At 36.1% G+C, this 27,615-nt stretch overlaps 1 protein-coding gene across 1 annotated transcript in view; it reads right to left on the bottom strand.

Moving 5' to 3' along the window:
- The window catches only part of THEMIS (thymocyte selection associated), a gene marked incomplete at its 3' end in the record, with an annotated part of 160,302 nt that overhangs the window by 62,429 nt on the left and 70,258 nt on the right, over positions 1–27,615 (bottom strand). Inside the window, exon 4 of the mRNA XM_082855240.1 lies at positions 24,642–25,690. Coding sequence (XP_082711366.1) covers positions 24,642–25,690 — 1,049 coding nt within the window. The remainder of the gene's footprint in view (positions 1–24,641; positions 25,691–27,615) is intronic.

The raw sequence follows: 27,615 nt of genomic DNA, 5'->3' as shown, positions 1-27,615 counted from the left end.
GCAGTACTTCATCTAACCAGATTAGTTTTTTCTTTCTTTCTTTCTTTCTTTTTTGCTTCTCTCCACCTTTATTAAAGTATAATTGGTATACAAAAAGCTGCACATAATCAATACATACAACTTGATGAGTGTGACATAGGTATACACTCGTGTTACTATTACCACAATGACGGTAGTAAACATATTCATCATCTCTGAAAGTTTCCTTGTGACCCTTTGTTTTTGTTGCTGTTTTGTGTTAAGAACACTTAACATGATATCTACCCTCTTAACACATTTTTAAGTAAACAATACCTTATTAACTATAGGCACTATGTTGTACATTAATCTCTGGAGTTTGCTCATCTGTTTTAACATTTATCCATTGAGCAACTCCCTATATCCCCCTCCCCCATCACTGGGTAACTACTGTTCTATTATCTACTTCTATATACTTAACTACTTTAGATGCCTCAATAAGAGAAATCAAGAGTATTTGTCCTTCTGTGACTCACTTATTTCACTTTGTATGTCTTTCAGGTCCATCCATGTTGTCACAAATTCATGTATTTCCTTCTATTTTAAGGCTGAATAATATTTCATGGTATGTATGTATCTTCTTTATCCATTCATCTGTCAATGGATATTTGGATTGTTTCCACATCATGGTTATTAAGATTGCAACAAAAATGGGAATGCACATATCTCTGTAACAGCCTGATTTCATTTTCTTTGGATATATACCCAGAAGTGAAATTCCTGGATCATATGGTAGTTCTATTTTCAATTTTCTGAGGAAACTCCATAATGTTTTCCATAGCAGCTACATTTTCACTGTAATGTACAAGGGCTCCAATGTCTCCACAACTTCAACAATATGTAATATTTTTTCTTTTTTATAATAGTCATCCTAATAAGTGTGAGATGATATCCCATTGTAATTTTGATTGGCATTTTCATGATGATCAGTGATGTGAGCACCTTTTTGTATACCTATTGACCATTTGTATGTCTTCTGTGGAAAAATGTCTACTCAAGTCCTTTGCCCATTTTTTAAATCATCTTTTTTTTTTTTTTTAACTATTGAGTTGTTGGAGTTCCTTATATATTTTGGAAATTAAGCTCTTATCAGATATATAGCTTGCAAACATTTTCTCCCATTCCATAAGTTGCCTCTTCACTATGTAGAAAGTCTCACTTTTTTGTGTGTCTATTTTTGCTTTTGTTGCCTTTCGTATCGTATCTAAGAAATCATTGCCAAGACTAATGTCAAGAAGCTTTTCCTCCATGCTTTCTCTTTGGAGTTTCACATCTTACATGTAAGTCTTTAATCCAGTTTGAGTTAATTTTTGTGTATGGTAAAAGCTAAGAGTCCAATTTAATTTTTGCATGTAGATACACAGTTTTCCCAGCACCATTTATTGACAAGTAGGCAACCTTGCCCACTTTCCAGATCTCGGAGAAAAAGCTTTCAGTTTTCACCACTGAGTATGTTAGCTATGGGCTTTTCATTTATGGTCTTTTTTGTGTTAAGTTCTGACTATACTTAATTTTTTGAGAATTTTGTCATAAAAGGGTCTTGAATATCGCCAATGCTTTTTCTGCAACAACTGATACGATTATGCAATTTTTCTCCTTCATTTTGTTAATATGGTGTATCACATTGATTGGTTTGCATATGTTGACCCATTCTGGCATTCCAGGGATAAATCCCACTTGGTCATGGTACATGACCCTTTTAAAGTGCTGTTTAATTTGGTGTGCTAATACTTTATTGAGGCTTTTGGCATTCATGTTCATCAGGGATATTTGCCTGTAGTTTTCTTTTCTTGTGGTATCTTTGTCTGGCTTTAGTATCATGGTGATGCTGGCCTCATACAATGTGTTTGGAGGTGTTCTCTCTTCTATTTTTTGGAAGAGTTTAAGAAGGATTAGTATGAATACTTCTTTATTTATTTATTTTTAATTAATTAAATGTATTTATTTATTTTTGGCTGCATTGGGTCTTTGTTGCTGTGTGCAGGCTTTCTCTAGCTGCGGCGAGTGGGGGCTACTCTTCGTTGCGGTGCACGGACTTCTCATTGCGGTGGCTTATCTTGTTGCAGAGCACAGGCTCTAGGCACACGGGCTTCAGTAGTTGTAGCACACGGGCTCAGTAGTTGTAGCACACGGGCTCAGTAGTTGTGGCTCACAGGCTTAGTTGTTCTGTGGCATGTGGGATCTTCCCAGACCAGGGCTTGAGCCTGTGTCCCCTGCATTAGCAGGCAGATTCTTAACCACTGTGCCGTCAGGGAAGCCCCCAATACTTCTTTAAATGTTTGGTAAATTCACCTGCAAAGCCATCCTTGGCTAGTCCTTGCTTTTCTTTGTTGGGAGGTTTTTGATTACTGATGCAATCTCCTTATTTGTTATTGGGTTGTTCAGGCTTTCTATTTGTTTTGATTCAGTGTTAGTAGGTTGTATGTTTCTAGGAATTTAATTGCCCAATTTGTTGGTTTATAATTGCTCATAATAGTCCCTTATGATATTTTTATTTCAGTGGCATCATTTGTAATATCTTCTCTTTTATTTCTGATTTTACTTGAGCAATCACTCATGTTTTCTTAATCTAGATAAGGGTTCATCAATTTTGTTTATCTTTTCAAAAAACCAATTCTTAGTTTTATTGATTTTTTGTATGTCTTCCTATTCTCTGTTTAATTTATTTCTGCTCTAATCTTTATTATTTTCTTCTTTGTGCTAATTTTGGCTTAGTTGGTCCTTTTTATAGTTTCTTGAGGTATAAAATTGAGTGGTTTATTTGAGATTTTCCTTTTTTAGCGTAGGTGTTTTTAAACTTCCCTCTCAGTATTGCTTTTGCTGTATCTCATTTTGGTGTGCTTTCATTTTTGTTTGTCTAAAATATTTTCTAATTTCTCTTTTAATTTATTTTTGACCCAATAGTTGTTCAAGAGTATATTGCTTAATGTCCACTAATTTGTGAGATTTTCCAATTTCCTTTTGTTATTGATTTCCAGTTTATTTCCATTGTGATAAGAAAATATACTTGAGATAATTTCAATCTTCTTAAATTTGTTAAGACTTGCTTTGCGACCTAGCATGTGATCTTTCTTAGAGAATGTTCCATGTGCATTTGAAAAGAATGTGTAGTCTACTTGCTGTTGGGTGAAAAGTTCTGTGTATGTCTGTTAGGTCCATTTGGTGTTTAGTGGTGTTCAAGGCCTGTTTCTGTGATTTTCTAGTGATTTTCTGCCTGGGTAATCTATCTATTATTGAAAGTGGGTTATTTAAGTCTCCTATTATCATTGTATTGCTGTCTATTGCTACTGTCAGATCTGCCAATGTTTGCTTTATATATTTAGATGCTCTGATGTTGGGTATATATATATATATATATATATTTAAAATTGTTTTGTCTTCTTGTTTAACTGATCTTTTTATCATTACGTAATGATCTTCTTTGTCTCTCTTGTGACAATCGTTTACTTAATGTCTAATTTTTTGATATATAAGCTCAGAGAAATATATCTATCTGATATAAATATAGTCACCTCTGCTCTCTTTGGTTCCAATTTGCATGGAATATCTTTTTCCATCCCTTCATTTTTAGTGTGCCCCTCTGATGGCTGCAAAGTGACTGATTTTTAAGTCAACCACAGAGATGAGGAGAGGAGAAAGGGACTAAAGCCAGTTTGGGATGAATTTTTTGGTACTAACAACTAAAGGAGTCTAATTATCATAGGGTTTACCTATGAAAGCATTTTTCTTTCCAAACCATCAAATAGCAAAGGCAGTCACACAATATCAACATATATATAAAATATCCATGGTACACATGAAAAGATTACATGAAATTAAAAATGATTATATTAAAAATGTTGATTCTTAAGAAATAAATTTTTTTTCAGAATGATATATAATTAGAAAGTTTTGTGTGAAGTGTATTTATCTCCCCTAGATCTGATTTGATGTAATCTTTAACATATAAAAATACTTCAAAAATTTAATAAGTAAAATATCTCAGTTGAGTCTTAAAGATGAAGAACATCTGGTAAACAAACATAGGCATCTTTGCTTGCTTATTCAAAAATCAGAGCCTTGAGAATACTGACTAAAAATGTACATCCCAAAGGAAAACATGAAATGAATATTTACATGACTATTATGCTCAATATATTTATAAAATAGAGAGCAACTAACTGATGATTTTTCATAGATAATTATTATTGCTAAATATTCCAAATTATCCATTTTGATTGTATATTAAACCCACTCATGTAATTCGAATTTACTTTCTCTGACAGGCTCAAGTTTGCTGACATTTAAGTCACTGAAAGAGCCCCATCTTCTAACATCTACTCACCCTTGGGAGGAGATCTCTTAAGGAAGCATCTTTGTTTGTCATTAAAATATTTCATAAAAACTTAATGACTTGATAAGCTAGGTGTCTCATAAAATATTATAAATTTTATATTTTCATCTTGAGACAATCCTCTCAAAAAGTACAATTTTGTAAATCACATTGGAAAAACGTACATAAATAAATGTAACAGGCTTATTTTTCTGAAGTAACAAAAGGCGTAAGTACCCTGTTTTAGTGTGATTTTTCAGCCTACATATTTGAACAGTAAGTATAATCATAATATCTCCAACAGGTTGGCCATCTATTATTGTTTCAAAAAGCTTTAGGGAATATTCAATGTAATGGAATGTAAAACATTAGCAACTGCTGTGGTCTGAAACTTTGTATAATATAATCTATAAATCTATCTACCCAGATAAACGAATTCAGAAAAAATAAAATGTGATTATATTGTAAATATAAAACCAAAATTTTAAAAAGGATAAGTTTGTTAATATCTGAACTTATGTATTTAAAATGAATGTAACTGATCTTGTTGGTCAGTGTTTATTGGGTGTTATGTGCCAAGTACTATTCTCAGTGCTTTTCCTCAATGGATTTGCCTAATACTCACAACAACTTTTCTGAGGCATGTTATTATCCCTGTTTCACAAATGTGAAAACTGAGGGGAAAATGATATTAACTAATTTGCCCAAGATCAACAGTTAGGAATTGTGGACTAAGGACCTCCAAACTGCACTCATCCAAAAAAGCAATGAACACTGGCAAAAATCATCAGAATCAACTTTCTAAGAACTCTAGAGATTAATTAAATATTTTGCAAGAATCCAAGAAGTCATTATTCAAGAAAAATGACTGAATCTTGATGAGAACAGTGTGCTTTGTAGGGTCTTGACTTGCTTTAGTCCTATTTCTCTCTCCCCAGCTCTGTTGTAGCCTTGAAAACCCAGCAGCCTTGCAATCACAGTAGATGTGAAAGCCAGCAACCTTACAGCCAGCAGAGTGGCACACTGGGTTTTGAGTTCCTCAAAAAATTAAAAATAGAACTACCATATGATCCAGTAATACCACTTATAGATATTTATCCAAAAGAATTGAAATCAGGATCTCAAAGAGATATATGCACTCACATATCCATTGTAACACTATTCATAATAGCCAAGATGTGAAAACAAGCTAAATGCCCAATGATAGATGAATGGATAAAGAAAATATGGTCTATACATAGAGCGGAATACTGTTCAGCCTTAAAAAAGAAGGAAATCCTATGAAATTGTGACAACATGGTGGACCTGAGAAACATTATGCTTAGGGAAATGTCAGGCACAGAAGGATATGCACCTCATTATTCTACGTTTATGAAGTATCTGAAGTAATCAAATTCATAGAATCAGAGTGGAAAGGTGGTTGCTAGTGGAAGGAGGGGGAAATGGGAATTACTAATCAATGGACATAAGTTTCAGTTAAGCAAGATGAATTAGTTCTGGAGATCTGCTGTATGATATAGCACCTATATTCAACCATTTTGTATTATACACTTAAAAATATGTTAATAGGAAGCCCTCTTAAGTTTTCTTTCCACAATAAAGCAATTTTTTTTTAAAAAAAGAAAAAGCCTCATTCTTAGAGCATTACCACTATTACACCAATCTGGCAGCTCTCTGGAAAAGCTCCTTTTGTAGGACTTGCCATTCTTTGACCTGACTCCACACACTCTCTAGGAATAGCCCTATCACTAGGACTTTTATTGAAAACAACCATCAGCAATTATTCAGCATTGCATCTTCTTGAAGCTGTGATACCCGCTGTGGCAATCAAAATATAAGATATCAGGTTATCCCTTTCATATTCTAAATCTCCTACCTTTCTTGTTTAATTTACCTCTGGCTCTCTCCATCACCCTTGCATGCAGATACACACACATACACACAAACACATGTATACCATACATACAACATCACCTTCTTTTAACCAGAAAGCAAAAACCTTGCATAGTTACTCATGCAAAAAAAAAAAAAGCTCCAGAGATCACCAATCCACCGAGTATGCCAGCAAGACACTCTGATGCACTCATGTCACCATGTTCTTTATATGACATCATATCTATACTTAAACATATTATGTTTCAGTGAAATTTAAACTCATCATCACAGCCAGGGAAATGTTTTCACCTATCCATCTGAACAGTCCTGCAAGTGTGTGTGTGTGAAGAACTCGATATGTATACACACATTATTTCTGGGAGCACTTTTTTGAATGTATCATAGAGAACAAATGACACAGAATATCTTGACAACTAATATCATAAAATGACTCTCATTCCTCATCAATACAAACATCACTATGGCATGAGCCTCATGAAGGGAACACATCAGTGTTTAATCTGAAATTGTGATGGGTCTGAGACATTACTTATAAGATGAGAAGTCAGACTACCAATGTGATAGGTGGGTAGATAGGTAAATGGTAAGTAAATGGATAGATAGGTAGGGAGGTAGATAGATCAATCAATTGATCGATCAATAGATAGATAGATAGATAGACAGATAGATAGACAGATATCCTGACAGGAAATACAAAGTCTACGGATCAGAGCATCTTAGTACTGGCAAGGCTATGGCAACATGATATTACCCTACACATACAGAGGGATTGTACCACAGACTCACAAAAGCGTGACACTCAGAGATTTGGCTGGCACAGTGGTCCATCCTCCCCTCTGAATAGGGAGAGACTTTTACTCTGGGATATAAGCGAATATGTACAGGAAAGAGAAGTCTCATAATCCCTCTGAAGCAATATACTACCTCTATATTCCAGGACATGGTTGTTCTTCAATTATCCTTTAACCAAGTTTGCCATTGGTCTTTCCTCAGAAAGTCTGGACCCTGTGGTAGCACAATAGCATTCACAGAGAATTGCCTTCCAGTAATCAGATCTAGGGATTGAGGCTAAACAGTCTAGCGACCTTTCCTGATTTATTCTACAACTCTCTATTATTGAATAATAAAAGTTTAGGAGACTAATGTAAAGGGAAAAAAGGTAAAATGCTGTCTTCATCATTATTGACAATTTCATGAAAGAAATCAGTGATATTCATAATTATTGTCTTAGTCTGAACTACATGAACTTTTTTGAGAGTAATCATTTACTGGCAGTAACATGGTACTAAAATGTATTTTTAGACTGTAGTATCCTAATTGAAAATAAGTTCTTTTTGCATTTTATTCCTATGTCTCTTCTTGAAAAGATACAACAAAAATGATCACGTCAGCAGAGAGTCTCCCTTTTTATCACTGAATAGACAATACATTTTTGTATGTTATAAATTCTGTTCAGACAAGGCTACCTCACTTAATCCTCATTACCCTCTACATGCTTGCCCAGAATATGACAAAATATTAGAGAAATAAAATTGACTTTATTTATTTTGATATAGTAAAAATATTTTCAAATAAATTTCAAAAGTATAATTAAATGGTCATAATATCTAGGTCACACTGTAGAAACAAAGCTTTGGTATCTTGAGCATTGCTGATGTTAATAATTTGGGCCCACTCAGGGCCATAGTGATTCTTTTAAAGCATAAGTCATATCATACCACATCTCTGCTCCAAACCCTTTGGTGGTTCCCTATCTCAGTCACAGGAAAAAAAAGAGTCTTTTCGATAGCCTGTAATAACCTACATGGCCTGACCATCCTGGGTTACGGTTGTTTTTGTTTGTTTGTTGTTTGTTTTATTTTGTTTTGTTATACCTACATATTCCAACTGATAGACAGTTTGATAAATAATTGAGTATGATTAGCATGTAGTTTAGAAATAAGTCCTAAAGTTATTTAGTTTTGCACTGAAACTACATGAGTTCTGTATATAATTCAAGTGTTTTTCTCTGGTAGATATTTCAAGTGCCTTGAAAATTTGTTCTCTTGTTCAACCCTAGACAAAGACTTATTTAGCATCTTTTGAGGACAGTCATACACTCATTTGAATTATGGCATTTGGTGCACAGACTATGCCAGTCTAACAAAGGAGATATGTATATCAATATTAATTTTAGCAAGTAAAGTAGTAAAATAAAAAATAAAATGCTAAGGAATTCCAAGGAAACTATGGCCAAGATAACTTCATTACTTGGTCTGAACTGGAAAATTCTCCTAAGTAAAGTGAGGAATACCCAGAAACTTAGATCTGCTCTCTCTCAGAGGAAGATAGAACAGAATTAGAGAGTCATTAATCTTATAAAGTTCAAAGAAAAGTTGGTAGCAACGCCAATATACAATCCAAGTGTATTGGCTTACCACAGTCTTTGTTCTTCTAGTTAGCACACAGAACTACAGAAACAGTGCAGATCCAAAGAGGAAAATGGTTTACAACATCCCTCTCTCCAACAATGTGTAGCAACAGCATTTTTATATAAAAACAAATATGTGCTTGCTTCTAAATTTAAGTTACTGATGTACCTCATCACAATGCCTTTTACCTAAAGGAAATAACTTTATTTCAAATCATGAAATTTGCATATAAAACAACTGAAATTGAGCTTTTAGGTGAGGCCATAGTAAGTCCCTTTCGATATGTTAATTTTTAGACATGTGTTATTTTTTAGGATTTTGTCGTTACAATCACCCTGCGATGAAGGTACTATTGCTCTGTTTTGCCAATGATGGAAAAATCAACATGGATTCCATGCAAGGAACAATACAGCAAAAAACTGATAGAGGCATTCATACACTACCTTTCCAGGAGGCATCATGGGAACATAAGAAGCACAGGGGCTCTGCTGACAGGAGAGCAGGAAGAAAGGCTCACCCTGACACTGACTGCAAACTGGGAACCTTGGGCAAGTCTCCTTAGCTATAAAATGGTGATAATGGTACCTATATCACAAAGTTGTGTTATAGGGGTCAAATGAGATGGAATACACAAAACCACTTTGTGTTATTATTATAGTTGCTAGGAAAGACACAACTTGAAAGTTATGTAACATATTTATCGATAACCTAATGTTAGGAAAATTTTGAGAATCATCATTTTGAATTCTTTCTGGCTCTCTCAAAATGCTTCTCATTCTGAACTATTCCCTGAAAAGCCTATGTTGCCAATCAAATCCGAATTACTGCTTACCTCTACAGACCACTCTCTTGAACACTGATTACCTTTTAACCATGACTCAAGATTTAGTTTTCATAATAGGAAATAACAGTTGTACAGAGTGGTCTGGCAGGGCTTTATAGGACAGCTTCAATCAGGCTGACATGTGCTTTTGTTAACCATATTTCCTGTAGCTGCACAGACAATGAGAAATCCACTTCTGTGAGCTGAACCAATTATAACTAAGCAAGTATACTTTTCCCCTGCCCTGGTCATGATGTTAAATGTTTGATTAGGAAGGTCTTGTGCTTTTAGCTAAATGGGAGTAAATTTCTTTCCATCTGCAAGAACAAGCTATTTCTGCCTTTCATTCCATAGCCTCTTAGTGTCTTAATTCTGGTCTCTCAATGCCAAATAAAGTCACAAATGTAACACCCTTGAGATGGGGAAAACAATATTGTTATATTCCTTTGAAAACAAATTAAGTTAGCATCTGGAAGGACTAGGCTGCACCATTGCACAGAAGCAGATGCACTGCATGACCTAGGTGAGAACAAAGACAAGTTACACACAAAGAATGGGTTCTAGTGGGCAACATGGGGATGGAATTGGTAGCCCTAGAAAGGAATCTCAAGAAGGGTGTCAAATACAGGGAAACTTTAAGATGAAGCAGATAAAAAGGTGATGGAGATATTGCTGTATGAATGTCTAATGGAGTGACACAACCACAATAAAACAGGTTTTGGAAGTGCAGGACTGAAATAGGGAAGGGTGGTTCTGAAAAAGGCAGTTCCTGGGAAAATCTTCCCAGAGAAGTACAAAAAGAGAAAAGAGAAAACAGGGGCCAAATCTTACTAAATGCAGAATTAATAAGCCCAAACAGGCCCCATTAAATCAAGCATTCCAGATAAGGGCTTCTCTTATAGGCAATGTCACCAGGGAGACCACCATTCCCCCAAAATACCATAAGCTTATTTTTGGATACTTCAGTTTCTTCTCTTTAAAATTATTTACGAATGGCAAAGCAACCTGTTGATATTTCATGGAACTCAAATGAAGATTTTCAGTTACTTTTAACTCTTTACTGACCAGTGTATAAATATGGAATCAGAGATTTGTAGAATACTTCAGCTCAAAGAAATGGTACTGATTATTTGCTCCAACCTTATTGTACAGTCAAGGATGCTAAGATTATCCCAGATCACATGACAAATTAGTAACAGAGCCAGGACAAAAATCATGTTCTCCTAATTTCCAGATTTTTTTTTGTTTTTTTAAATCATAGCCATCTAAGATTAAATTTTCAATATTTTAAAAAGAGAATTATGCCCATATAAAGTCCAAGAGAAGAAAATTATGTTATTAAGAGAACCCAGGTAGAAATAAGCTAAATTTAAAAGGTCAGCAGTAGAGAAGTTATAAGATGAAGATTCCTTATTGAAAGTAAGAGGGAAAAATGCAACCCAGAAACATATTTTTGGCTTTGCACTCGAAATACTTCTAGAACTCACCATTTCTTATTACCTCCATTGCTACCACCCTGGTTCAGGACAGCATTATGGAGGCATGTCCCCCAGTTGCTCTCCCTGCTTCCATCCTTGCTCCCTTACTGTCTAACAGCATCACAAAAGTCAGAATGAGTTTAAAATGTTGTCAGTTTATGTCATTCCCCTACTCAATCCTCCAATTGTATCATGTCCCATGAAAAGTTAAGTGAAAAATTGCTTTATTGTGGTAAGAACACTTAACAAGAGGGCTACCTATTAACATATTTTTAAGTGTATAATACAAAATTGTTGAATATAGGTGCTACATCATACAGCAGATCTCCAGAACTAATTCATCTTGCTTAACTGAAACTTATGTCCATTGATTAGTAATTCCCATTTTCCCCTCCTTCCACTAGCAACCACCATTCCACTCTTTGATTCTATGAATTTGATTACTTCAGATACTTCATAAATGTAGAATAATGAGGTGCATGTCCTTCTGTGCCTGACATTTCCCTAAGCATAACATTTTTCAGGTCCATCCATGGGCAGTTATTCTCTGAGTTTCAGTTTCCTTGTCTATAAATTAGGAATAAGAGTAACACTCATAGGGACACTTAAAGGATTTAATGAGAATTAATTAGCTATTTGGAATTTAGTAAGTCCCCAATGAATAGTTGTTAAAAAAATAAAAATAATAAAATTCCATTTTCAAAGATTGGGAACTCAGGAAAGAATCAAGTCTTTGCAAACTACAAATTCAGTATGGCTGAAGTGTAAATGTGAGGCAAGGTACGGAGAGGAGGAAGGCTTTAGAAATAAAGATGATAAAAAATTCAAAGGAAAACCACAGAGAGCAGAAGAGTTACTCAGTAAGATTTTCCCTTTACAGTGATCAGTATATCAGTGATTTGTATAATATATTTGAATATAGTGTGACCAGAAATAAAGGTTACTATATTTACTGTAAAAAAAATCTGCATACAAGTGGATGCACTCAATTCAAACCTGTGTTGTTCGAGAATCAAATGTAGTTAAAAGATGGTCTCAATAATCCATACAAGAAATGATGAAGACCTGAAGTAAGGCGATATTTGTTTAAGAGATATTAAAGAAGTAGAATCTATAAAGTTAATGATTGAAAAGTGGGAAGATGAAAAAAAACAATTGTTCCTAGGTGTCTGGTTTAGGCTACTCAGTAGATGGTAGTGGCATTTGGAAAGATAAGAAATACAGAAGGAGGATTAAATGTGATTAATGTTTTTAAAGACAGTATAGTAGTCATTGTATTGTTCACTAGTATCAGGTTTCCTTCTACTTCCAAGAATAAGGGAAGGTTACACTTTCTCACCCCAATTAGACATGGACTATACTTTTCTTTGGCTAATTAAGTGTGTGCAGTGGATAGAGCTAGAGCTAGAGATCTCTCATCAGTGCCTTATTCCCAGGTCACCATTCTCTAGCTTCCTTTATTTACACAGTGACAACCCGCCATGTTCCAGGAAAGGAGCCTCCATCAGGGAGGTTCCTTAACAGAGGATGCCGTGTTTCAGAAAATTTGCCTTTGACAATTTGCAATCCCATGAAACTCTAAGTTATGTACAAATTAAGTACATGGATGATTTCTACAATTTTTTGTGAAGAAAAATAAAAGCATCAATCAGTCGTGGTTTGAATTTTGATTCTAAAATCAGAAGTACTTTCAATGGCATTGAGTCTCTTTAAATATTGTTCATTATTTCTACCTGAAGGGTAATAATCCATGCTTTTGGTCTTGGAAAGTTACACAGTGTTGATGAGCCTTCATCACCTGTAGAATTGAGATAATAATTTGGGGACTACCTTCACTGGATTTTTGTGAGAATTAAATGAGTCCATACAATGTAAAAAAGTTCAGAATGGTGACTAATTCATTGTAAGCATTTAGTTAATAAAGTTCTCCAATTGTTCATTTTTATGCTTTTTATGTACTGCTTTTGTCCCTTATATGCTGGACTTCCTCACAGAAGTCCATTTTTTTCCTCATGACCTACACACTCTCCAGCTTCATATAATCCTCTCACAGAACTTCATTTACCATTTATATTTGCTGACACTTGAATCAACGTCAGCCTGGAATTCTTTCCCAAGCTACAGACCGTTGTTAACTTCACACCAGACACCTCATCTCAGACATCTCACAGATATTTCTAACTGAGCATACTTTAAGATAAACTCTCACCTTTTCCCTGCAAAACCATCCTTCTACCTATGTCCTGTGTTCCTGAGTTAATGAATTTCATCACCATCCACTCTGATGCGTATGTCAGAAGTCTGGATATTTTCCTTACACAGTGCCTTTCTTATTCCCTACATTTCAACAATCACACATCTTACAGATAGCATCGCCTAAAATTCTCTTGAATATTTCTCTTTCAATCACAGAGGCAATCATCTTCTATCTCTTATATTAGTACTTTAGCTTTCTAAATGGTCTCCCTGCTTCTATTTGATTGGATTATTTGCTTTATAGTTAGAGTGTTTTTCTAAAATAGACATTTGAATAACTTTATTGAGGTATAATTGATGTTGTCGCCATTATAAGTGTACAATTCAAAGAATTTAATAAATTTATAGTTGTGCAACTATTGCCACAATCCAGTTTTAGAACTTTTTCATCACCCAGAAAGTTCCCCCATGCTGCCTGTTTGCATTTCATCACTACTCCTACCCCCCATCCTAGGCAACCACTTCTCTGTTTTCTGTCTCTATAAACTTGCCTTTTCTAGATGTTTTGTATCTAAAATAGAAATTTTATTGTATTTCCCAACTGGAAACCCTACAATAGCCTCCATTTTTTCTCTTTAGAATGTCCAAATTCCTTAAAAAACAGAGCAGTTTAGAAAGGACCAGTCTTTTTTTCTTAAATATGGAATACAACTGATTTTGTTTTTCTTCATTTTTTGGTATACTAAAACAATGAAATGCAGTATTTCTTTTTAACAGTTAGAAGGATAAGGAGAAAATGAGTACTAGTTTGTTTCAAGTGCTAAGATAAACATTTAAGCTGTGGGTTTCATGGGGCACCAAAGTTTATTGTCAAAGAAGAGGTGAAAGTAACAAAAAAAGTACCTCTTGGAAAAACAGAAAAAAATAAATGATTAAAGGGAGGAAAAATCAGGAATGGTGGGTGACATCTCCAAGAACATGGTAACAAGCCTTAGGAAATTAGCTAAGAAGAGAGAGGTCCACAATCATGTAATCACCTGATGGTGGAACCAGGTAATAGATAGGTCTAGTAACATGAAAACTGAGTTCTGTCCATTGGGAAAGCATGGTGTGGCAGGAAAACTAATAAGTCGGTATAGAGAAAGTCTCATTCTCCATCTGAAACAGAGTGATTAAGAAGTGAACTGAACAAATTGTGAACCCTGAGCTAAGAAATTAGGTAATGATCCACCTTTTACGTCTGACCCTCTTTGGTCTTCTACCCTCATATTAATCACTTTTTTGCTACAGCCATTTTAAGCATCTCCTAGATCCTGATAAGGTTATGTCTCCATACTATTGCCAACACAGGATGTTCCTTCTGGCTAGATCACACTAAACATCACTTTACATCTGACTATTCCTACTTGTCTAAACTTACATATTTCAACCCAGACATTAAATATCATTTTCTGAGCTCAATCCCACATTTCAATAGGAAATCTTAATAAGCTGTCTTCCAAATCCCTATACTGGCCCCCTAATAGGACTCTTCTCTCCAGTTTCCATACTGTAATTGTCTGTTTTCCTGTGTCTAATACATTAGACAGAAAGTCCACTGAGCACAGATACTGCATTTCATTCACCTAATGTGGCCCCAGTGCTTATCACAGCAAATGGCACATAACTATGGCTTTGTATCTATGGAACTAAAATAAGTATAAACAATTACAATAATTATTTTTAACATTTAAAAATAATTATTGATATAAATAATTTAAAAGCATTGTATGTACAATGCACAATTAGAGTAACATTTAAAGAAATGCAAGCCAATAGATTTTTAAATCTTTCTCCTCGATCTTTTATTGCAATTATATAGTTCTAGTTTTCCTCTATGTATCAGTAATGTGCTTTGATTTTTCTTGGCTTATTAAGAATGTTTCCATTATTCTGAGATCCTTTACCCATTAATCCTTATTAGCCTTTTTCCTTTTATAGGTCCATAGCTCCCTTAATGAAGAAAAGGCTTCTTGCTCTCTCTGGATCTGTGTTATCATTGACTTGATGGGAAATTTCAAAATTACTAGTCCTAGACCTAGTCTTAGTTCTAGTTCCTGAAGTTTATTTCAGTTCTAGTTCCTGAAGTTTATTTCAGTCTTAGTTCTAGTTCCTGAAGTCAGTGTTATCACTGACTTGATGGGAAATTTCAGAATTACTAGTCCTAGTCCTAGTTTTAGTTCTAGTTCCTGAAGTTTATTTCAGCTAAACCTGAATTGTTACTGAAGAACATTCTGCTGATGCTGGAAATGGCCTTAGACCTTCCCTAAAATTCTAACTTCTCAGATAATTCAAGGTATTCTCCAGCTTTTTCCCATTACTGGATCAGAAAAAAAAAAAAAAATCCTGAGCGCAATAAACCCACATTTACAAGAATAACATGCTAGAAGGAACCGTCTTTTTTTATGTCATCACTTTCCTGACATTTGACATCTTCTAGAGTATGTGAAAAGTGTTAACTGCTATAGACCAGACACACTGTTATAGGCTGGCATCTCTCAAAGACTGAACTTTCCTTAAAAGATGACATCCAAGCACATTTAAATAGATTTTTTAAAAAACAGATCATTTCCAGTTGCTTTCCTTAATAAATCCTTATACATGACTAATTCTACTGAGCATTCTATATGTATAAAATGAGAAATTTGTGAGTATAGATGGGAACTTAAAAAGTGAGCATGGATAGAGAAGAGGTTAAGGATTGTGTTCCAAGGCACTTGAACATTTAGATATGAGGAAGAACAGAGGAAGAAGCAGCAAGAAGTTCAAAAGAAAATTCAACCAGTGCAGCATAAGGAAACCAGGAGGGCATGATTTTCCAGAAGACAAAGAAACAATTTCATAAAGTAGGGGGTATCCAACTGTGCCATTTACTGCTTAGTATCTAAATAATATGAGAACTAAGGATTGACCATAAAATTTGGCAACCCAAGTGTCACTTGTAACCACGACAATTACATACTTCTCAGCCTCAATTACCTCCCCTGCAAAAAATAACAGGACCCATTTCATGAAGCAGTGTGAAGGATTAAATAAGACAATAATACCTGTAAGCACCTAGCATAATATCAGCAACAGAAGAAGAGCTCAGTAATGGGCAGGAGGGTTTTAAATTACTGATACAGCCCGAAGCTGTCTGTATCATAGACCTTGCAAAATTTTATTGAACACAGGATGCCTGACAACCCTGTGAGAGAGAATTTGGCTGGAGAAGAGTCCAGTGTGAATGGAAAAAGCAGAAATGATTACAGCTCAGGGAAGAAGCTGGAACCAGAGACAATGAGGAGAAAAATAGCTTGTGTAGGGCAATTCCTATCCTTGGACAGCAAATAAAGGAACACACCTCTTATGACTTTGTGTTTTATCCTATCTCACAACTGGTAATTGCATACCTTTTAAACATTAGTTAATATTTGGAAAACATTTGAAAACAACAAACTTCCCTTAAGGACAAACGGTATGTAAAGCTTAGTCATCTAAATAAGCACAATATCACAAGTTAAAATTCCATTCTTATCTCTTACACTATATATTGTCTACCTCCATAATTTTACAATCAGCCCTTTTACATTTTGTATCTGCATAAATAATGATAGACTTATTATACAGTTCTTGTGGTCTTTGATATATAAAATTATTCTATTTTGGCTAATTTTTTTAGTCAATGGCCTTCTGATTTTATAAGATTTCTCCTCATTTTTTCCTCTCCTCATCAGATTTAAAATTAGCTATGTACTTGGTTCATAGTAAAAGTCGTAAGCGATGGCATGTCTTACAAAATAACTAAAAGCAATTTGCGTTATTAGAAGTGTTTTTCATCATGATCAGCATGACCAGGACATCATGATCATATTAAAGTTAGAGTCTGGATGAGGTATAATGAAAAATAATTTAATGCTGTAAAAGGCTGGTTGAAAGTTTGCCCTCAAATAATGCATTTGTGTGAATGATTTCTTTCTCTATAAATTTTTTGAAAAAAATACTAATTTTTGGAAGCTTATCTTACGCATTCTTTCAGAACCATCTTACGCTCATTTTCTATCTTAACATTTACACAGGAAATTTGGTTTGCAGAGCAAAGCATATGTTCTCATTTATGTAGGTCTGACATCAGTGATTAAAAGTCATGGTTGACTTGCAAGAAACATATTTGCTCAAATATATAGCTTATGTCTTCTTAATTTATTTCGAGGCAAGGTTTTTATTCTAAAATAAATTCAGAACTGATAAGTATAGTAATGAAAAACTCAGATAAATCAGTTTTGGAAACTGCAAAACCAGTTGGAACTTACCTTCTCTAGCTTTCTCCAATTACTCTTTGGATTTTTAAAAAAATTTTAAAGAAAATGAAGGTAGTGAGCTCAAAAAACAGCAGTTAAATATCTAGTGAGCCCACACTCATCTCAAAGATTCTAGACACTAAAATCACTATAGGGATTATAGGAAGTTGGAAAGTCAAATGCCCTCCTTTCATACATACTGTGCAACGAACATTCCAAACTGCTGAGTCTTCTGTTATGGCTGCTCATTTCTAAACAGGTTATGGACATTTAAGAAAGTGAAAACTATTCTAACCTTTGTAAAGGCCAAAAATTAAATGTGAAATGATTTACTCCAAATTTCATTCAATGATTTTGCAAATCCACTGGAAAAATAAATACTTTTTAATTTACATTTTTTGTGGAGCCAAAAAGTAATACTAACACTGAAAATATAATAATCACATATTTGGTGGTATTTTAGTTCTTGACTCCAAAGATGGGAGAGAGAAGCAAGGAACAATATTAACTAATGTTTTTCATCAGCCCTTCCTCACTCCCCCAGTGAGAGCATTCTCAGTTGGTAAAAAGCTCAAAGACGGGTAAATTCTTGATTCATTCAAGTATTTCCAAGCAGGAGTGTATTTCAACCACCCCAGAATGGAAACAATGTTCTCTGGACAAAAGCTCTTTAGAGAAAATAAATTTTTTATAAGTTTGATAGCTTGTTCACTTAATGCTTGTAATTCCCTTAAAATCAGGCAATATTTTCTAATGTCTTACTTTAACCAATTATTTTTCATTTAAAACTCATCTAAACCATTCTTCGGCTATTCAGCTAGAAGTATTAAGGTAGTACATGTCATAACTAGAGTAAAAGTTTGAAAGTTCTGATTACCTTCCCACTTCCAAAAGCACAAAAAGAACTTATAAATATTCTGTGTTTCCCATTGGGCACAGATTTCTACCTGCAAGGTTTCAGTTGGAACTTGAGTTTGGCTAATTTTCAACTCAGCACTTCCTTTATTTATCCTTTGCCTGTTTCTCCCATCTTTTTCATTTCTTCCTACTATAGCTGGCTGTTTACAAGCTAATGCCATTTACTAGACCACAAGCCACAGGCAATTCAAAAATCATGATGTAGTAATTTGCCTTAAGAACAGCTTAAATATCTGCTAAAGTATGCTAAAATTGTATCTCAAAGTTAAAATTTGTCTTTTTAAAGTAAGATCATAGATTCCCTTAACTTTCCTTGTTATTTGGATTTAAACCCCCAATTTTTTAAGTATGTCTATGTTTCACATTCTTTGCCTTTGGTCTTTGAAAATGGCTGAAATGTTAATTTTCTCTATTCACAGGGAAACAGACTTTCAGCTTCTATGTTAGACCAAGAGGACACACCAAGAATAGACCGGCATCAGCCTTCAGAATTGCAAAGTTGGTAACAAATCCAAACATGCTTAATGTCTTTACACCACATCAGGTTAACAGAAACAAAAACAAATCACACCCTTTGGGACTATATGCTATAGACAACAAATGAGTGGATGTCTCTAAAGATCTAGATTTAGCCTAGGAGTGTGGGTATCTTTACCACTTTTCAGCCACTCTGTCACACCAGATCAGAAATGAGTCTTAGCACCCAGCAGCAGCTGCTGAAGTGTTCTCTCTCTGCACTTTCCAGAAACTATTGCTTTCCTTCTGCCTTTTTCAGCTCTCACTCTAATTCTGGTACAAGGTTTGTTTTCTGCTCAATTCACAGTACCTTCCCATAACTGCCTCCCATGCTCTTTGCCTTAATGTCTCCCATGGGTGTTCTTCTCCGACAAAATCTAGAAATTCCGGCAGCAAAGTGGACACCTGGGCATTAAATGGCCAGAGTTAGTGAAATGCAAGATTTCTGGTCCCAGATGCAGTCTCCGAAGGAGTGGAATATCTCATCTTTCAACCAAAGGTTTGTTTTTCTATCTGGTTATAGACTTTTTCATGAGAATGCGGAAGTTACATTTCTCCTGTGTGGCACTCAGAAGTCATAGCCATATATATCCACGACAGGCAAAAACCCCAGCGAGAATATGCTCTTTCAAACTATCTGAAACTAATTCTGACACAGAAACAAACCACCAGGGAAGGAGTGTTTACCCCACAACATTGCTATTTAGAACAGAATTTTAGGCCCAGCCTCATTTATTTAGTCACTTTATAATATTGTTTTCATCTGATCAAGTATCAGAATGCACAAATCTTAAAGGTACTATTTTTACATTGTTATAAGCCTAAGAGGAAATTTGAAGGGTCTCTTGGTACATTCTCATCCCTTTTTTTTAGACTGCATACATTATTTTCCCAAACCGTTAACGAGCACATTTACAAGAATAAAATCCCTCAATGTCAAACTTCATGGGCCTGGAAGTGTGCAGTCAATTCTGTTGAAATCCATCCCCCATCTCATCTGCCCCTGCTTATATCCAAACCACAATTCTCAAATTTCTACTACAGTTGTCTTTTTCTTATTTAGGTATTAGAGAACAGTTGACAATCTTACCTTGGAAAACAATTCTTTCTATTTATCCTAGTTCCAATAACCTGTCCTCAGATAGTCTTAATTTCTAAACTTCTTAGGTGAATGTGTAGGGCTCATAACCGACAATGGATACCTACTACAAGTGAATTTGTCTAACACTGAGTACATTTAGTTTCTTAATTAGACAGCCCGTACAACTATCCAGTTGTGAAATGCAAGAAATGATCTAGTAAAGCTAATGACACTAGGAAGACAAAAGTAAACTACATAATGAAGTATCTGATATTCTTCTCTACATATGTAATAAGGTATTTTAATAAGCTAAGTCAGTTTGAATAGTTAAACCCTGAATAACCCTCACAAATTGTTCTCTGAATTTAAAGCAATATTCCATATACAATCCAAAACCTTAGAGGCTGGTTTTCAGTGGCTGCTTCCTGCCTGCAAAGTGCTAAAAAAAAGTCTTATCCAACCACTTTCAAACGCATACATAAATAGAAGAGCTTTAATGTAGATATCAGAAGAAATATAAAAGAAATATATAAAAGGATGACATTGTGATCATAAGAAATGGTTGGTTGCAAGACTTTTTGAGTACACTATGCAGAAACTGACAGGGCATCTGTTTAAATTTCAAAAACGATCTACTAAGTGGAGTCCTACCTTCATGGTGAGAAAAATTGTTGAAAATAAGGAGGTCAGTAGGTCTGCACACAGGTAAATTATAGCATCCTCTGACATTTTGAACTGATTTCAGAGAAAATATAGCTCTTTATCGACCACACCAGAAATTATGAAACTTATCATAAACAAAGAATCATAGATTCTCAATCAATTGATAAACTTTTAACCAAGCAGGAACCTCCTGACACCATTACTGGCCTAGGGTTTCCTAGCTTCTGCTGAACCCTCTTCAGGGAAAAGAAATAAGTTCCAACATATTACTCCAAAATTGTCCTCCCTTTCACTCTCAGCTAGTGTTGTAATGGAAAATAAGAATGCAATCTTTGCCACAAAATAGCTCTTTAAATGTATAAAATAACTAATATCATCTAGTACCAAGTCATTCAAGTTTAGACTCTCACTCAGTTCCCTAAACCATTTACAGAAGGAAATGGCTCCTGGACTTTTTAACGTCTTAACAAACAACTCTTAATATCTTAACAAAGTTCAGGTAATCAATATTCTTTAGGAGTGGGACGCAGAGCTATACACAAGAATCCATACAGGGCCTGAAAAATAAACAAGTAGTTCGGAATTATTAAGTTGATCTGGAATCCTACATGTATGAATTTAGTCAAAGATTGCATTTGTTTTCTTTTAGTAGCTGGAGATAATAGGAAATATATGTATTGGTCTCTGGCCCTGGTTCCTGGCACCGTGCTACTGAAGCCCTTGTAACTTCCTAAATGATAAGAGCACTAGGAACATCTTCTTTTTTAATATTTGGTCTTTGACCCCAGCTTCTAATACAGGGCTCCTAAATCTCCTGGAATTTCCTGGGTGATAGGAGTGTCTTTTGTTCTAACAAGGCGACTCTGGGTGGGCTCCCGGATGGCTCCTGGATTGGGGCTGGTCACCAGAAACACTAAGCCATAATTAGAAGCTTGGAATTTTCAGCCCCAATCCCCATTCTCCAGAGAGGGGAGAAGGACTGGAAAAGGAGTTAATAATCGATCATGCTTACATGAGGAAACTTCCATAAAACTCCCAGAAGTACACAGTTCAGAGAACTTTCAGGTTAGTGGACACATCCACACACCAGGGGGGTGGTGTATCCTAACTCTATGGGACAGAAGTTCCTGAGCTCTCGGGACCCTTCCAGACCTCACCCTTCAAGTCTCTTTATCTGACTGTTCATCTGTATTCTGTATCATATCCTTTAACTGGTAAATGTAAGTAGGTGTTTCCCTGAGTTCTGGGAGCCACTCTAGCAAATTAATGGAACCTGAGGAGGGGGTCCTGGGGACCTCTGATTTGCAGCCAAGTCAGACAGAGGCTGTCGGTAACCTGAGGACCTACTACTTGCAATTGGCATCTGAAGTGGGGAGCAGTCGTGCGGGACTGAGCTCTTAACCTGTGGGACTGAGCTCTTAACCTGTGGGATCTGATGTTATCTCCAGGTAGATAGCGTCTGAATTGAGTTAAGTAACTGCAGGACACCCACCTGGTGTCAAAGAATCGCTTGCTGAGGGAAAATTTCCATGCATCTGGTGTCGGAGGTGTTGTGAGTGTGGCAGTAGCGTGAGAGTAAAGGAGAAACATAGGAGGAGGACTGAAGGTTTTTCCAAGCAGTAACCTAGATGAAACGTTGCTGTTTTGTGAGTTTCTCTAATAAAACGCGTAGATCATTTTCATTTGACATTCTTTCAAAGGGCATTTTAAATTTATTAAATTTATTGTTTTCTACAAATGGTTTCTTAGAAGTTTAGGATTTTTGATCTATTCCTTTCTGATTGTAACAGGCATCTACTTTTTTATATCTCCAGACCTTCACATACTGTTATTTGAGACATATTTCTATTATTTGAGACAACTAGTCCTTATTCCCTTCCCCACCAATCCTGGCTGTAGCTGGGGCAGCCAATGAATTGATTGAACCAAGAGATGGGCATGTGATCCAAAGTCCTTCCCTTTTTAAAAATTGGAACTAAACAAAGAGATTATGTTCTTCTCTAGTGATGAAACTACAAGATGCAGGAACTGTCAGAAGTAATGTCCAATGTGTGATGAAAAGGAAGACCCACTCTGTCTGTGTTCTAGATCCTGTTTCCAGTTGTCCCTGAAGCCTAGCTGTATACCCTGAGGTTCTCCAAGGGTACCTGAGCTACTACTTTCATTAAAAGGAAAAACGGAAAAAGAGCCACTTTGCCAGCAAAACAAGTCCTAACTTAAATACAGATTTTTCTATCTAAAGTTTTTATTTATTCCTCCCTCCCAATTTTATGTCCTATGTTAGCTTTCTACTGTTGCTGTAACATAAACTTGGTGCCTTAAACAATATGAATTTATTGTCTTGGAGTTTTATAAGTCAGAAATTCAACAGGAGTCTCATTGACTAAAAGTAAGGTGTTAGCAGAGCTGTGCTCCTTTCTGGAGGCTCTAGGGAAGAAAGCTTCCTTGTCTTTCTAGCTACTAGAGACCATCTTCATTCCTTGGCTCAATGATCCTTTCCTCCATCTTCAAAGGTAGCAATGCTGCATCTCTTTAAAATTCTTCTGTAGTCACATCTTTCTCTGACCCTGACCTTAAGTGAGAAAGATATTTTAAGGACTCTTGTGATTAACTTGGACCTACCTGAATAATCCAGGATAATCTCATCTCAAGGTCCTTAATTTTAAGTACATGTGCAAAGTCTCTTTTACTAACCAATGTAGCATATTCACAGTTCTGGAGGCTTAGGTATAGACACCTTGGGTGGGGGTGAGAGGATGGGGGTAGAGGGATGGGACATTATTCTGCTTCCCACTAAAAATGACAACAGCACTCCATCTCTCACATCATTCAATTCAGTAATAAAAATATATTAAACAGGAGAAGCCAGGCACTCTGCATATTAATAGCAGCCTGTTAATCAACATTATTTGGAAACAGTTGTTTAGTTTAGTTTCAAAATGACTCCTTCAAAATTGATTTTTCTGGAAAGGAAATTTCTGCTGGTTTTATCTTTTCCTGAGATTGAGTTTGAAGATGTTTACTGGATTTCCCCAGCATACAATCAGAATTCAATCTTTGAAATGTAGAATTAAATGTATTTCCATACCCACATCCTTGAAGCCTGAGGCTGCTATCATTCCTGAGTATAGAGAGTAAACACAGCATCTCTCTTTGTTTTACTAATTGCTTTGTTTCCCCAAGCTGCTCGCACAACATCTGCCAGGGCAGAATGCACTATTTCCACACACCAGAGAACCACTGCCTTCCAGATAAACTACTTAAGCTCCGTGGTGTAAGGGCAAGTGCTTTCCAGGCACTCAGCAGGGAGTTTTCAAGAGGCAAAAACTTTAAGCAGAAATGAAGCTGAAACGCCTCCCCTCCCATCTTTAGAGTGGTTATGGAGTTGTGGATTCTGCGATGATCTCATACTGCCTGCAATTTTATTGATTTTGTTTTTCAATAGAACTGTTAAAGATGACAGTTCTCAGACAGGCAGAATGTGGGCAGATGCCCATGTTCTCACACAGTTCTGCCAAGATATTTTTACATCTTTCCACACATAAAACGAAATGAAGACATGTGTTATAGATGCATGCTCCTGGTACCCCCGCCCCCAGAAGAAGGGAGTTGATTGTGTGCTTGTTTCCTGGATGAAGTATTAAAACAACTCTACCTAGAAAAAAGTGAACAGCACTTCCAAAACAAAAGAGGTTTGCTTCTGAGGCACCTTATAAGCCATTCCTAATTACCAAAACACACTGAAACAGCAGTTTGTAATCATGTGTCATCCCTGCTAGTTCTAATTCCTAAACTTCTTGTCACATCTACTGGTTAAGCATCAAAATACAAAACGCTGTAACAGCTTAGGCTCTGTTAATGTTCAATCATCTACTGTGCACCAGAAAGGCTCATTTCAAACATGGCATGAAAGGAAGAAAAGTAAGCAAAAACCAGACTCAGAAGAGACTTGAAATAACTTGCCCCCAGAAAAACACTCAAGGGGAAAAACTGCAAAATCATAGCCTTACCTTGGGAGACTTGGGCAGACCCACTGTCTTTTCTTCTGCTAAGTTGAGCAGGCTTAACTTTGTTTCCTCCACGGAGGGATGTTTGGGAGGGCGAGGTGGGGGGTACGAGAAAGAGTTTTCATATCTCCGCATCATATAATACTGTTCTTCAGGGATCTCTTCAACCAGAGTCTTGACTAGAAATGATCCTGGATCCCCAGACAAATTATTAACTAACTGAACAGTCATATTCACGCGGCCAGCAGGAATTTCCCAGCACTCCTTGGGGTTGGCAAAGTCACTTATGAGTAGATAAGAGTCTGTGATAGCTTCCTCCAGCCGTAATCCTGGTGTAGCGGCCAAAATGTCTTCTTCAGTGAAAAGATCTCTCACAGAAACCTTCACATTGAAGGGCAAGTGGAACTGTGCACAGAGCTCAGAAATCTGGTACTGCTTCTTATCATGAATCACTTCTACAAAACCTCCTTCCATGTACAAAGGGAGCAGTGCTGCCTCATAGGATTTTTTGAGGATTTTTTCACAAGCCAGAACGTTCACCACTTTTTTGATCCCTTCACAGAGGACTTCCGTCGTCTGTGAGTGTTGCACTAGAAACTGGTCCCCGGCAGATACAGATGACAGCTCGTCATGGGGGGAATGAAAGGCTTTGGTGGCCACCACGTGGAGAGGCTCCTTTTCACTCTTTGCTATCCCAAGGTCATAGGGGGTTGGGAACTCCCGAGGTCGCCGCTTGAATTTGCCTTTATAGCTAGGGGGGATCAAGAAGTGTCTTTTAGGAAAATTGCTTCTAATTTCTGAAGCTAAGATCCTTGATGCCTGGCACTTTTTGTGGATCACAATGGTTTTCCCAGGTTGTAAAACGTTTCTGGGTAGCTGGTTTCCTTGGGGCGCTTCTATGACTTCAGCCACTACGGGGAACTCTTTACTGGTCATTTCAAAAAGATCTTGTGTAGATAACAGCTGAAGAAACCAGTTGGAATCATAACTGTCTGTAATGTCTTTGACTTCAACATCTAAACTGGGGAGGATACGGACTATATCCTTTCTAACTGGAAAACAAAAAGACATTTTGTGTATCAAAATGTTGCTCTGAAGTAGTATTAAAATCACTCCAGGGGTACCATAAATAAATTTCATTAAAAAAAATCTCAGATGCTCATGATATAACATTTCTTATGTATGACTTTCCTTTTTTAAATTTAAAAATGAAATAGATGGTAAATAAAAACAATACCCATAAATCTGCCTACTTTTAGAAATAGACATTAACCAGTATCTTGGAGCCCCACAAACCTCACCAAAATCACATCCTCCTCACTGCAACCTAAGAGTAATCATTCTCCTGATTTTGGTGTTAACCATTCCCTTGCTTTTCTTTGTAGTTTTATCACACATAACATACAAGAATATATGTGCACGTGTTTAAATGTATATGTGTGTGTTTTTCCAGAAAATTTATTATATCATTTTAGGTCATGCTTTTGAGGTCCAGATATTGTACATAAAATTATCTTAGAAGAAAGTTTGGGTACTCCAAGTAAGATTCTTCCTGCATAAGGCCCAAGACACATTCTATATACAAATTCTATCCTGTGGGATATAACCGTATTGCAAAATCTTGGGATATAAAGTACTCAAGATTAATATATGGAAATGGATATCAAAATGCAGTCTTTTTCCAATGTGAAAACTATTTCTTTCTCTGCTGGTGCTATATTAACATCTAGTTAGAAAAGGAGTGGCATAGGATGGGTTACAGTCAAAGGAGCCACTCAGGAGCCCTAGATTTGCTGGTAGAGTGCTTACCAATGTATTCTTTGCCTAATGTGTCCCTGGGGACTAATGAATCTCTGTATTCTTTCCAAGAGCCCACTGTCTCAGAAGTCTTTCTTTGAGACTACAGAGACACTTAAAATATTGTCCTGAAATCCTCTGCTCTCCATATACTGTCCCACATAGTATCCTTATAAATGGTCTTGCATTTAAAAATAAAGTTATATGTTAATATCAACAGGATTTTATAATGGTTTATATTTTCTTGACATTTTCCTAACACTTAATGTTTTATAGCCTTTTCACAATCTACCATTGTTTCCCAGTACATCTAGCCACCCGTCTGTCAATATTCTTTCTTCCCTGTATGCTTTTGAAAATAAATAATTTGGAAGATTTAGAAGACAGAATGTTTCTCTTACAAAACATTACCTATATTATTACATTTTATATTACTGTTTATGCAGCCTCTGAAAACTATAATTTGTGTCATATTACTTGCACATGCTGTGTAACAGAGTTCCTAAAAACACAGTATGAAATTGCATTATTTTATTCTCTTGAACATAAAATAGAGAAAAGAAAAAAACCGACGGTTGCCTATAGGCTGAAGTTCAATAAAAATTATAAAGATTCTCCATTAAAAAAAGAACGGAGGGGAGGGCTTCGCTGGTGGCGCAGTGGTTGAGAGTCCGCCTGCTGATGCAGGGGACACGGGTTCGTGCCCCGGTCTGGGAAGATCCCACATGCCGCGGAGCGGCTGGGCCCATGAGCCATGGCCGCTGAGCCTGCGCTTCTGGAGCCTGTGCTCCGCAATGGGAGAGACCACAACAGTGAGAGGCCAGCGTACCGCAAAAAAAAAAAAAAAAAAAAAAAAAAAAGAACGGAGGGGGAACGCTAAAAAAAAACCTTTACCAGTTCATTTTATAAAGTTTAGCAAACCCAAACCTTTGAGATTGTTGCCACAGGTTTCCCTGAACCCCAAGGTAATTTTAGAAACTTTAAAATCACACTTGTTTGAATCAAAAGGAACGGTGTTTAAGAATTGTAGAGCTAGGACTAGATGGGTTCATAGACTCAGAACATTTCTCAGGTTGAGGGAACAACTTGACACTGGTAGAATAGATGCCATTAAGGACTTTCTGAGGGCTTTAAATTGACCATAGGGACCCTAATGCAAGCTAGATCCCAGTCTGTATTT

This window comes from Leucopleurus acutus, assembly GCF_964270905.1.
Source record: "Leucopleurus acutus genome assembly, chromosome: 15".
Lineage (NCBI taxonomy): Eukaryota > Metazoa > Chordata > Mammalia > Artiodactyla > Delphinidae > Leucopleurus > Leucopleurus acutus.
The sequence above is the reverse complement of the archived record's forward strand: the minus strand, read 5'-3'. Positions and strand labels throughout refer to the sequence as shown.